The sequence below is a fragment of the Paramormyrops kingsleyae genome, chromosome 18, assembly GCF_048594095.1.
Source record: "Paramormyrops kingsleyae isolate MSU_618 chromosome 18, PKINGS_0.4, whole genome shotgun sequence".
Lineage (NCBI taxonomy): Eukaryota > Metazoa > Chordata > Actinopteri > Osteoglossiformes > Mormyridae > Paramormyrops > Paramormyrops kingsleyae.
Window position 1 is genome coordinate 26,406,324 of NC_132814.1, and position 12,614 is coordinate 26,418,937.

The 12,614-nt window shown below is 41.6% G+C and overlaps 1 protein-coding gene across 2 annotated transcripts; it reads right to left on the reverse strand.

Annotated features, from left to right (window-relative positions):
- Positions 1-3,934: 3,934 nt before the first annotated feature.
- ca6 (carbonic anhydrase VI) lies at positions 3,935-12,120 on the reverse strand. Of its 2 annotated transcripts, XM_023795966.2 has the most exons (10): positions 11,834-12,115; positions 10,844-11,023; positions 9,814-9,962; positions 9,322-9,417; positions 7,991-8,057; positions 7,695-7,852; positions 7,308-7,434; positions 7,142-7,225; positions 6,981-7,007; positions 3,935-5,998 (listed from the first exon to the last, which is right to left on the reverse strand). In XM_023795966.2, exons 1-10 carry the CDS (start codon positions 11,907-11,909, stop codon positions 5,382-5,384), a joined length of 1,581 nt encoding a protein of 526 aa, XP_023651734.2. In that variant the 5' UTR covers positions 11,910-12,115; the 3' UTR covers positions 3,935-5,381. The 2 variants fall into 2 exon arrangements, with proteins under 2 accessions (XP_023651734.2, XP_023651735.2); XM_023795967.2 differs by lacking the exon at positions 6,981-7,007 and having other exon boundaries at positions 11,834-12,120.
- Between the last annotated feature and the right edge of the window lie 494 nt (positions 12,121-12,614).

Genomic DNA, 12,614 nt, shown 5'->3' on the forward strand with positions numbered 1-12,614 from the left:
AATAAGCAATAACAGCTCGTTAGCATTGTGGTTCCCACCCCCTGCCCCCACCTCCCCTCTCACAGACACCTCACACAAGCTAAGGATGCAGAAAAAAGGCCTTGACAAGTTGTTACTGTGTGGCACCAAAAGCTCCTGCTTACCTAAACAAAGCAAGCACAGTCTCCCTGCTGTCGGCATTACAGCATGTGCTGACATCTAGGACAGACTGGGTCCTTACCCCCCCCCCCCAGCTCATTTCTCTCCCATCATGCTGGATATGGATCCACTGCTATTGCCACAACCCACAATCGGCAGCACGGAGCAGCTCCAATGTTTGCCATTCCTGTTTTGACTAACTTGAGGGTGAACAAAGTGTCCACAAAGCACACAGCTATCCTGTCTAATCCCACTCCAGTTGTGCATCATCCACAGACTGGGTCACACAATGCATTTAATACATTAAACTTCGCTTCACTGAATATCAGATCCTTGGCCGGCAAATCGCAATCAATTAATGATTCAATTAATTATCTGACCTTGATTTTAGGTTTTTACGTGGTTAAATGAAAATAATGCAGCAGTGCTTATTGACTCAGCTTCTCCAAAAGAAGTCTGGCTCTTTTTAATATCAAATATTTTATTTGTTGTTTGTTTGAATTAAATAAAGATTGATTGATTGATTGATTGAATATCTTGCTCTTCAGCTGAGATCCTCCTATTGAGCAATATTAATAACCATATATAGCCTCCAAAATATAGTGCAAGCTTTTCTCATGACTTTGTTAAATTACTGTCTACCATGTGTATTGATTTTAACTGTGTTGTTATCATGGGTGATTTTAATATCCATATTGATAATCCTAAAGATGCCAGTGCTACAGAACTGTTTAACATCCTGGATACCTTTGGACTTTCTCAGCATGTCGCCGATTCAACACATAATAAGGGATGCAGTCATTTTCAAAGACGTACACATTGACTGATGTTGCCCTTTACGATCATTGCTATGTTTCCTTTAAAATGATATCAGCAGAGCTAAAAGATATAATCAGACAATGCTATATAAACGCAAACACACGTGCATTAATTACTCAGGCTGTTACACCCACACCAGCTCTACCTTCAACCCCTTGTCAATGAACTTCTAGACAGTTTCTGTTCTAAAGTTATGAACATTATTGATGTCACTGGCCCCAGGAACTTCTAAGTTGTCTCTGGTAAGAAAAAAAGCACCGTGGAGAAATGTCACACTGGTAAAAACTCAAAAACAAAGAGTATCGAACGGCAGAGCGCAGGTGGCAAAAACCAAGCTCCTGGTTCACTATGACATCTATAACGAGAGACTTTGCATCTACAGCTATCAAGGGTAAGACAGCTGTTTTCCCCTAAAATTATGTATAAAAATAACAATAATGCATGCACCATATTTACTGCTGCTGACAGACTGACAAACCCCTCAGTATCACATCCTCCTGATTGTTATCCACCAAATCATGCAATGACTTGGGATGTTTTTTCATAGATAAAATTGTGAGGGTAAGTCCGTAATTTCTTCTCAGGCGAAATGTTGATGTCACCTTTGCCTCTGCCCAGGACTAAGTTATTTTGGCACATTTTCAACTCCTAGACCAGGGCTCTTCAAATCTGGACCTCGATTCCAAATCCAGGCCTTGTTTTCAGTTCTCCCAGGTAGTTGGTGTAACAATTACTGATTCTAATTAGCCAGAGGTTTCGCACCTGACTCACAGGTAAAAGAAGGCTGGAAAATCAGCAGGGCACGGACCTCGCGGACCGTGATTTGAATAGCCCTGTCCTAGACCATGCAACCTTGACAGAAATTGCTAAACACCTTAGGCCTACTACCTTCTGCCTCAACACTCTGCCTACAAGGTTCTAAGATGTTTTTAACTGTATAGCATCAGCTCAAAACAAAGGGAGGTAGGGTGGAGAAACACAATGGAGCAGGGCTAACCTAAAAAATCAGTTAAGAATGAAGAAACACTAATGGGGAAAACAAGAACACCAAGCGCAGAACTTAACAGCACTAACAATGACTCACAGAGGACCAGCCCTAGGGTAGATAGTTAATGAGACTTAAACAAGGGACAGGTACAAACCATGAGTTAATTACCACATTAGGACAGGGAATTGTTAAGAAAACGGGATGACCTGCGACATCTGGCCAAACAGGAACTACACAGACACAGTAGGGACAGATACATGCACTCCAGGCATGGGAGGTACTTCCAGAACTAGGATAGGGCACAAGATGCAAGACCAAACAGGGCAGACAAGACCAAGGATACTAGACTGTACTAAGACCTAGGGAGCAGGAAAGACAGATAAGACATGAACCCATTGGGGAAGAAGGACAGACATGTGAAGAATGAACAGCCAGGGCTGTGGCAAGGGCTGACAGGATGACACACCTGAGGGCAGACCACATAAACACCACTGAGGGAAAGACATTGAGACCAGGACTGATTGATGAAGGGCTGAAATCTGAAGAGTAAGCGGGATGGAAACTCAGAAACATATGGAGGTGTAGGCATTACAGGCAGGGGTTTGGGCCGAGGACCGGTCTGAGGATGGTCTGGCCAGACTTGGGTTGAATGGTGGGGCTGATGCTGCAAACAGAGGCAGGGCACCAGGAGATGAAACTTTGGGGTTCTTAGGTGAACTGGCAGCTAGGCAACTGGAAGCACATGACTGGAGCATGGACCAGCGGAGTAGGACCTAGACTGATGACCACAGGATCCCACTCCAAATCCTTTTGTGGGGCATCCTCTGGGTCACTCTCCACAGAATGTGTCAGCAAGTCGGGCGCAGGTGAAGCGGCCAGGGAGTCAGGCGCCCAAGATGCTGTGGAGGAACTAAACTTCAGTGGAGAGGAGGCAGACACCGGGGAGGCAGCAGGCGAGGCAGACACCGGGGAGGCAGCAGGCGAGGCAGACACCGGTGAGGCAGCAGGTCGGACAATGGGTGCTGGAGAATTGAGGTGAGTGTCCTCCTCCAGGGGCCAGGAACCTGAAATTCTAGTGCCATAGGGATTGGAGACATGGACGGGGCCTCTGCTGACCTGGGAACTGGAGATGCAGATGGGGCCTCTACTGGGCCAGGGAATGGTTTTTCTAAAACCATTTAGTGACTTTTCCTGAATTTTCATATACGTTTAGTACCCCTGGCTCGGCAAACTTTAGTGTGGTGATCCCCCCTCCTCTCAACAAATTTAATCAAGGGGTGGTAACATGCCCTATTTCTTCGGGGAGCTGAGCCCCCTTAATGGTCAAATCCCAGAAGCGCCTCTGGTTTGAAAAGTAGCTTTAAGATATGGGGGAATGAATGAGAAAAGCATGAGTTTTCAAGGGTAAAGGGTTGGGCATTAATGGGACTTCTGATTATGCCAAAATAGAGAAGCTATTTCAGCGGGTGGGACAACAAAGGCACGGTTGCGCAATGTACTGCTTTGTCTTTCTCTCTTTCCGTCTGAGGGTCTGTCTGCAGATTCCGTCTGGGATTACAGCCATATCAAACCACAGACCCTTAATACATAAATGCCGAAACAAACGAATCAAACGATCAGGACATCGGTGCTGCTTCTTTTTCACAGAAACATAGTCCAGTGTCTTTGTTTATAAAAACACATCACATAACAGCTAAATTAACTCAATTTTTTCCCATGTTAATTTGTCTACTCAAAACATAGCAGGTTTTTCTATAGAAAACACATGTTCCAATAATCCAATGTTCCATAATCACTATCCAGAACAGGGCTACCGTCAGCCTGGAGTCTACCGCAGTATGCAGAAGGCACAATGCCTTAGAAATGCAAGTTTAACTGCTTATTTGTGGACTGCAGAAATACACAGAGTTAAAAACCACATGAACATGTAAACCTCACAAAGGTCTGTAACTGGAATTTGTAGGGATTCATTAAACCGATTATGGCAACTTTTCAAAAGAATGTGTGAGCTTTATTTTAAAAGAGAAACATAGAAGCAATCTTAAAGTTTGATGCATACTTATATACAAAGGACGGAAGACCTGCCATTCACCACAAAATGACATGTATGTCTATGAATGGAAACTGAGTTTACGCATTAACTTGATCGCTTATTGCATACATGAACACATAGGAATAACCACGTTCCTTACTAAATGAATTCACTAGTTAAGTAAAAAGTTAAGTATTTGATAAGTATCTGTTTTACATATCACATATTTTAGGATTGTAAATCATTGGCCCTAAGGTGACTCGATTCAATTACAATTATTGAGGGAACAATTCAATGTATCAAGCTGTTTGATTTATATCACAATTTGATTCAATTAAATCATTATTCGATTATGTGTTATAACATATACCTTTTCTTAACGTCACTGAAAGTCATTAATTTAATAAATGACATTCATTTTTACTGTTATTATTAAACAGGGAAGACACACCAGTGTAAAAGTGTCAAAAGTTTTTTTATACAGTATATAGTTCAACTACTGAACTATATATGAACAAACTAAACATATCAAAGGAGCGCTACCTGATGGGGGGGGGGGTGCTGGGGGTGAAAGGCGAGCTTGCCAGCCCAGTTTATCGGAATGGCATTATATCGCTTTTTATTCTGTGGAAAACAAAAGATTGATCTGCAGGTCACATTTACTACTGAATTATAAACATGTCACTGGCCAGTACTTTGAGACCTATTTTTAGTTGCGTCTTTAGCTCTGGTGCTGCCAATTTTAAATATTGATAAAGTTTAAGTATTGGCCGGCATTATTGGCCAAGACTGACACATCAAGACTATGCCGATATCTTGATTTTTCTTAAATATTGGCTGATACCGATGCGTTAACCAATATTTCATGCATTTCTAATGTTACAAAAAGCCAGATTGTTATCCACCTCATGGTCTTGATCATTGCTCTGGTATCTTTACTCTACACCACAGAGGCATTTCTCAAAAGCACTGGAACCATTAGAGAGTCTGCACTGTTAAACAGGGGCGAGTTTCCCGAAAGAGTCGCAGTGCAAAGATCATCAGGTAGTGCTTCCTTTGCAAATTGGTGTGCTGGCACTGGTACTGTACTTTGTGAGCACGTGAATGTGAGGGCGTTCAACTTCGAAGTAGGAGTATCTTTGTTTTACTCCAAAAATTCCATACATTGCAGATTGATGCACTGAATCGCCACCTTAATTATCTATTCATCACAATGCATCACGGTGCATATTTGCACCCCTAGTAGCTGCGATTTAAATGTTACAAGTTCTCATGTTTTGTTTTGGCTGTAAAAACTTTATATATAACTTTATATAGCTTTAAATTTTGGCCTGCAAAGTGGCGAGGCTCTTTCCTGTTCTGTTAGCATGACAAAGATATGGCCAGTGCCAAGAGGGTAACCAATCATGGGCAGCGGTGGTCCAAGCCCAACCGCACACCCCCATACAAGCTAAGCGGGGAGACACCCCAGCTCAGCACATTTCCCCTCTGGGTGCTGTTCCCACACACCGCCTGCTCTCGAATCTCTCCAGGGCTGAGCACATAATCCCACACATTGACATCTGTCATGTGGCCGACGAAGGCATTGAAGTCCGAGATCCCCAGGAAACCATCCTTATCGTTACCCAAAATGAGGATGCCACCAGGCTGTATCTCATACCCGCTTTGGAAGTTCTGCTGTTCTCCTATCACACCATTAACAGACAGCTGTATGCTGCCTCCATGTGACGCCCATGTTACACAGTAATTCACCCAGTCTGACGAAAGCTGCTCCAGAGGAAAGTTGACAAACTGGCTACCAATCCACAGGCCCACTTCGAATCCCACAGAAATCGTGAGCTCGTTGTCGTTACTGGAGCTGGAGTACGAGAGGACAGTCTGTACAGCACTGGGAGCAACGCGCACATGCATGCAAGCGGTGAAGGCCTGCAGGCCCGTGGTGTGTGTGCTGTGCACCAGAGCGTAACTCTCCACCTTCCTCTCAACAAACTGGAGCACCAGTGGAGTGATGACTCGTGGCCCTGAGGGGAAAACAAGACCGCATTTCAAATTGTATTCATGTAACAGCTACTTTAGTGATGGATCATAGCCAGTCTCACAGGTAATAGCACCATTGTAAAAGAAAGCAGAGCAAAAACAGCAGCACCAACAGGACAAGCAACACAACATGAACATGTAAGGCAGCAGCAACCTAGCATGCAGCACAATACGAACAGATGAACATACTAACAGGCTACAAAGCAGTGCAACATGAGCACAAACATAACAAGTAACAGAGCAGTACTGTATTACACTGGCACGAGACAACAGTTAACAAAGCACTGCATAGGTAACAAGCAGTTATGCACTTCGGAAAATGTCTAGAAATATAATTGTAAATAAAAACTCCACGTACTGAACCCAAGTGAGCTACCCATTGACCTAAAATCCCCACCATTCTATCTGCCCTTAGTTTTCACATTCTAATGGCCATCAGTGACCCAGTCTGACAATCAGTGAATCTCACAGCCATATTCAAAGTGTGAGATGCAAACTTGCTTTCCTTTCTAGTGCTAAACGTGAAACAGCTGGCTTTTGTCACAGGAACAGCAACATAATGGCAGTCAGTGGGGTTGCTGGCACAAGAGAGTGGAGAGGAGTCAAAGACCAGAAAAAGACATGGGCTCAACCAGTAGGGGGCAGGCAACTGCACAGGTTTTAGCTCATATGCTGCCCACATAATGGGGTTAGTGGTGGAAGTGTCTATTGTTTAAAATAATGCTTAATATAAATATATATATACTAACACACACAGACACCATGTGTGTGCGCGCATATATATATATATATATATATAGATTAGATAGATAGACATATACATGCATATATATATATATACACATATATATACATATATATATATATATACAGACACACATACAGTGTGTACATATGTGTATATATGCCATACACATACAGTATATATATATATATGCAGATGCACATTTGATTCTACGCCCTCACCTTTGGGTGGCTTTTCTCCATCAGAACCTAAGTTGAATACAGAATAAACAACAAAAACAAAGACTAGTGACAGTCATTCCTCCCACTACTTATCCTCCAGTGTGGAGCACTGACTCAGCAGTGCGTGTGGTGAGAGAGGCAGTGAGGCCAGCGGGGCGGACCTGCATGTATACGCTTGCCCAGGTTGTTCAGCAGCCCCTCGATCTTTAGCAACTTGGACTCAATTTCTTCCTGTCGACAAAATGCTGAACAGAAAGATAATCTTAGTGAGTGGTAGGATTCAGGAAACCAGCATGTTCATGTCAAGGAATGCCAAGAAGTGCTTACTGCCTTTCCCTAGTCGGGGCAGGAAGGAAGACTCTACCACGCGGTCATTGAGAGGCTGTGCGATTCTGTAGTCATTCCACAGGGTCTTGTTCTCAAGATCCATCAATGTGTGTTCTAGTTTTCGGATCTGATTGGAGGTACAAAATGGGTTTGCATTCACACCTACACCACCTGCTTCGTCTCTTTGTGTGAATGGTGCATCAGGCACTGCTAAGCTTACCTACTGCATTTAACTGTATACAAGCGTCAACACAGAAACTGCAAAGAAACACTTCACTGCAAAGAACAATAGTTTTGTTCACATGTTCAAAATGGATCCATTTCTATATCTCCAAACTATTGCGAGAATAAAGAGTGGCTTTAGATGGCCCGAGGTGTGGGACATACCTGATTGTGTGAGAGCATGATGGGCGTGTCAAACACCGTCCACAGGATGCTCTCATAGCATGGGGGTGTGGTCAAGGAGCCATGATACCGGAAGAACTGGGACAGGTTCTCCGGCAACATGGAACGCACATTAAGCGTGGAAATATTCATGGACTGCCCTGAGCAAGGTCAAAGGACAACACGAATCAAAATGGGAGCCCGCCGAACTAGAGAGTAGGATAATATACTAACATGTATGATGTGCCTGTGGCTGTAGGAGTATTGAGGAGTATTGTAGTGAGTGTGGCATTACTCACCAGCATATTTAACCTTAGCCAAGTTGGAGATGAAGTCACTGTAGTAAGTATTTTCAAAATGCCCATCCTGGAGACAGAGCAGACAATCCAGATATTACATTTTAGATATATTTAAATATCTAATAGACATTTCTTTTAGGTTGTAAAATCACATAAATTTTAAAATAAATTATATCTAACTGCATTAAAGGACATTGCTATTTATCTTTTAACCTCTCTCTGTCTAATTTGTGGCACAGCAAACTCAACATTAGGTTGCGTATTGTAACTTTATTGATACTCAAATAAAATGCAGTTTGACTAGCTAATTGTGTGAAAATTACATAGAGAAAAAGATTCTGAAACCACAAAGCTTTGAAAAAGGTCCCTATAACGCTACCCCAAAAGCAGGTATAAAGCCTGTAATGACCTTGAGGTCACCTCTGGCACAGTCTGCGAGTGGCAGTTAATGACCCAGGTGAGTGATTAACAGGGCAGATCTGCCTTGCATATGGGACAGGGTGGACAGATCAATCTACTCTGTTTACAGCACAGTTTGTCAAGGATATCCGTGCATGTCCATATAAGGGTGCTCTAGGTCATTTGAGCCCGTCTTCTCAAAGTGTGACGCTCTTTCTACACCCTTATTTATTGGGTGGTGTTTGCTCTTTCACTGAGCTGGAGCCAAATATGGAGAACCTAAATATTTACATTTGAAAAAAAATCTACTTAGTGTAGTGCCAGCGGGGTTTGCATGTCCCAGCATGCCCCAGCATGTCCCAGCATGCCCCGCGGGTAATTGTAAACAGCTGCATGTGTGTCCTGATGTTCTATGGTTATAATTGCATTCCTTATTGTTGCGCATGTGTTTGCCTGTGTCTTTTGTGCACCCTGTACGATTCTCGCGTGTCCTTAGCTGTGTATAAATCTACCTTGTTACAGTCCTCTTAAGGACTACAATAAAGAATGTTCTGTCTCCTCGTCCTTCACTGCTTGTGATGCCTCAGTCAGCCTGGCGCTACAATATATAAGATCACTCACCTGTCATAGGTGACATGACACTGCATTCCAGTAGATTTACATTACTATTGCTTTCGATATTAATAATAAATTTGATTACTATTATCTATTCATTAAACTGTTAAATGTGAAATTAATAAAATAATTAGTCCTTCAACTTGAAGAATGTCAGAAGTGTGCAGCATTTGCTCCATATCTGTTATCTTTGTTTTATGTTTTCAGATTTTTATTACTTGCTCTCTTTTTTGTCTTGTTTCCCTCCAAAATTCAAAGTTCTTGTGTCATGTGGTTCAGCCAATCAGGACAGCCAGGCTTTTGGTGAAACATCCTACCTCATAGAAAAATGCCAGCACAGCGAGCCCATCTGATTTGTCCACAGCCTCCTGAAAGCTACTGTACTTGTCAGAGTTGTAATGGACAATATGTAGCTGCAAGGATAAAGGATCACGGCATAAAGGTCAAAGAGCACAGGATGGTTCTATTAATCAAACAATAGTGTTTGATAAAATTATTTGTGTTGCTGCTACTGTCTCCTGTAATTAGAAAATGCATATTTTAATGTTGCATTTTGTAGAAATTACATGTATTAATATATTATTGGAAATTAAACACCATTTAGACAAATTCAGTCATATTGATATTTGAAGTGATTAGCCACATATGCATAGCCTGACTGAACCTGAAGCTGCAACAGGGGCAGCACTACAGCAGCACCGGCCAAACCCCCAAGGGCAGCAAAGCCGCATTGACATCACTAAAGTATGCTGGACAAGCTACTGACATTAGCATACAGAACATCTGCCTCATGCACCAGTGCGCTTCACCTCAGCCATGTAGCGAATGCCGTCCAGCGTGTGCTCTGCTCCGCTGGCCTCCAGGTCCCACCCCCCCCAGTGAAGGTGCATCTGAACGGCTGTGTAGCTGTCTCCCAGTCCCTCGGTGATCTTCATTGTTGGGGGAAGATCAATTTGTACTGGGTCACATAAGGGAAAAGAGCAGAGAGCAGTACAGGAACATGTAAAACATTACGGTACAATCGGATACTTCTGTTACATTCTGTTAGAGTCTTACTAAAAACTAAAAAGATTCGCATTAATTACAATTGGGAAAATTAAAAAAAGGTAAAAAAAAAAAAAGAAAATGGTACTGGCTCTTCATGGTGTATATATTTGAATATATATGAAAATGAGGAAAGAACTGCTTTGGAAAAATGATGTACAGTATAGTTGCATGGCAGGAAAATGCCAGCCTGGATGATGCAGGGAAATATTGGGAAATATATATAGTGTTAAGGGGCTTGTAATAATAAAAATTTAAATAATAATATTCATCTTAATATTGACAAAACAATTGTTTAGAATTTTAAGGTTTTTAAGTTTAAATATTCAATTTGCAAGATTTCTTCTAAGTTGTACTATTTAAGGTTATTCTATACAAGATAATTCATTATAACAAAAATTAATTCCAACTACAAAATACCCAAGCTTGCAATCATTGTCAAAACAGAATAAAGAATAGTGTGCGATGAGTTTTCAGTTAAGCATTAGATTTACATATTAGATACTACATATTTCATGTCACGTTTTACTACTTTGGTCACCGACTGAAGAATTTTAAGTTGTATGTGTACTGAACCAGAATGAAGGTAATAGTTGACAGCAAACACTGCTGAGCTTGGAAAAAAACACTGAAACATAAAAACCACAACAGAGATGACATTCCTTACAAGGAATTCAACAAAATCAACGCTGCTGATCAGGAACCAAATAAAGGTATCAAAGCCAGGGTGACCATGTTCTGATCAATCACTTGTATCAAAACAGACACCATACCAAGGGGTGGAAAATGCAGTACCTGAGTGGCCGTTGTTGGTCATGAGGAATCTCCCCCTCTGCTGGTTATAGCCAGTGAGCTCCAGCTGCACCAAGTCTGGATTGTGCCGCACATTCCGGCGCTGAATATCGATTGGAGACTGACTTCGCCCCCCACAGGCTGCATAAGTCTCTGCCCAGTGCATCTGGTCAAGGCCTCCATCTATTTAATATCCCAGCATTGGATAAGGAAAAAGAGAGAGAATAAGCAGGGAACAGGAAGAGGACACTGTTACACGGAGTCGCCACTAGAGGGACTCCTCACACACAGGTGATCGTCAGGCCTGTTGCATTTTGTGGAAATAACCTATGTTATTGAATTCATAAACTCAAAATGAAAACTAGGACTTTAGCATAGTTCATAGGATAATGTAAATGTTAAAAAAACAAGTTTGTTTTCTAAAAGCTACACCATGTAACAACATGATGCTGTAGAGTGTCATTCCCCATATAATGTGTCAATGAAAATACAGAATTAATTTGCAATGCTGAAAATACCATCAATTTCATCATCACCAAATAATATAAATATTTAAACACACACACACATACATTGAGTCAACATATTAGTAATTTTCAGTAAGTAAATGCAATTTAAATCAATATTGTAAATACACCAGTAGTACTGTATGTATAAAGCAGCACAAACAAAAGATTTCTGCTAAATTGTATTACTTAATTAATGTTATTGTATTTAAGCTATTACAGTTTAACAAAAATAAATTCAACTACAAAACACCAAAGCTTGCAATCATAATAAAGCACATACAACACAAAAAAGCAGAAAACATAATAAAGAATAGCATGAGTTTTCAGTTAAGCATAGATTAACATATATTAAATACTACATATTATATGTTCCGTTTCACTTCGTTTGTCACCAACTTGTGAATTTTTGCTTGTTGATAGTCTTCGATATTACCAAACGAATAAACACGTGCAAAAGGAGACAGAAAAAAAGGTGTTCTGGTACCATGGTATGTCCAGTGTATTCCCGCGAAAGCGAAGCTGACCATGAGAAAATGTATGCAACCCCGGAATTGTCCCATCTCCTTCAACTTCCCAACAAACTCTCCAGAAGGAATGATCCAAGCAAGAAAGGACAGTTGGAAGGAGTCTAATTCCTGAGCTTTTACGCAAACGGATTACGCACGAAATGATGAGGGAAGTTGTGCAAACTTGCTGTCACAAAATGAATGAAGCAACTCTGCCTGATGCACATATTCAGGGGGGAGGAGTGATCATACTGCGAGGGGGTCGGGGGCGACTGGTGGCTCTCGGCAAAATCTGCGAACCCGGAGCTGGACGGATTCTCTGTGTAAATTGTTGCGAATTTTGCGGGAGGTGCACTCTGTACAATTTGCTGGCGGGGGAGGAGAATTTGTCCCCGGGGTTTGATGCCTGTCAGCCCGCTCCCCCATGGCTTACATGTTGCAGATTTTTAGCTCCTTATCTTCCTGGATAGTTAGTAGAACAGCTCCCAAGCATCATGTAACCAATCCCAGGCAGTTTAGGGCACAAGTCTGAACTACACCTCGGACATGATGCCAGTATTTCAACAAGTAATAATACCAATAACCACAAAAGCTTTTTGAAATATACTCTAATTGTTGAACTGATGCACTATAATTGTTTATTACTCATTACCAGCTTTGGTATTAATCTCATTTGTCTAATCTCTTAACATACCATAAAAAAATAAAATATTTACATTGCCTTTTTAAGGCATTTTAGTTTCATGAAAAAAAATGTAG

Excerpts from the sequence above, each read along its gene's own strand:
- ca6 (XM_023795966.2), bottom strand. The coding sequence starts at position 11,909 with ATGGGACAATTCCGGGGTTGCATACATTTTCTCATGGTCAGCTTCGCT. Across the intron at positions 8,058-9,321 it reads TGCTGGCATTTTTCTATGAG|GATGGGCATTTTGAAAATAC; the intron begins GTAGGATGTTTC and ends CTCTGTCTCCAG. Across the intron at positions 7,853-7,990 it reads GGCTAAGGTTAAATATGCTG|GGCAGTCCATGAATATTTCC; the intron begins GTGAGTAATGCC and ends GACCTTGCTCAG.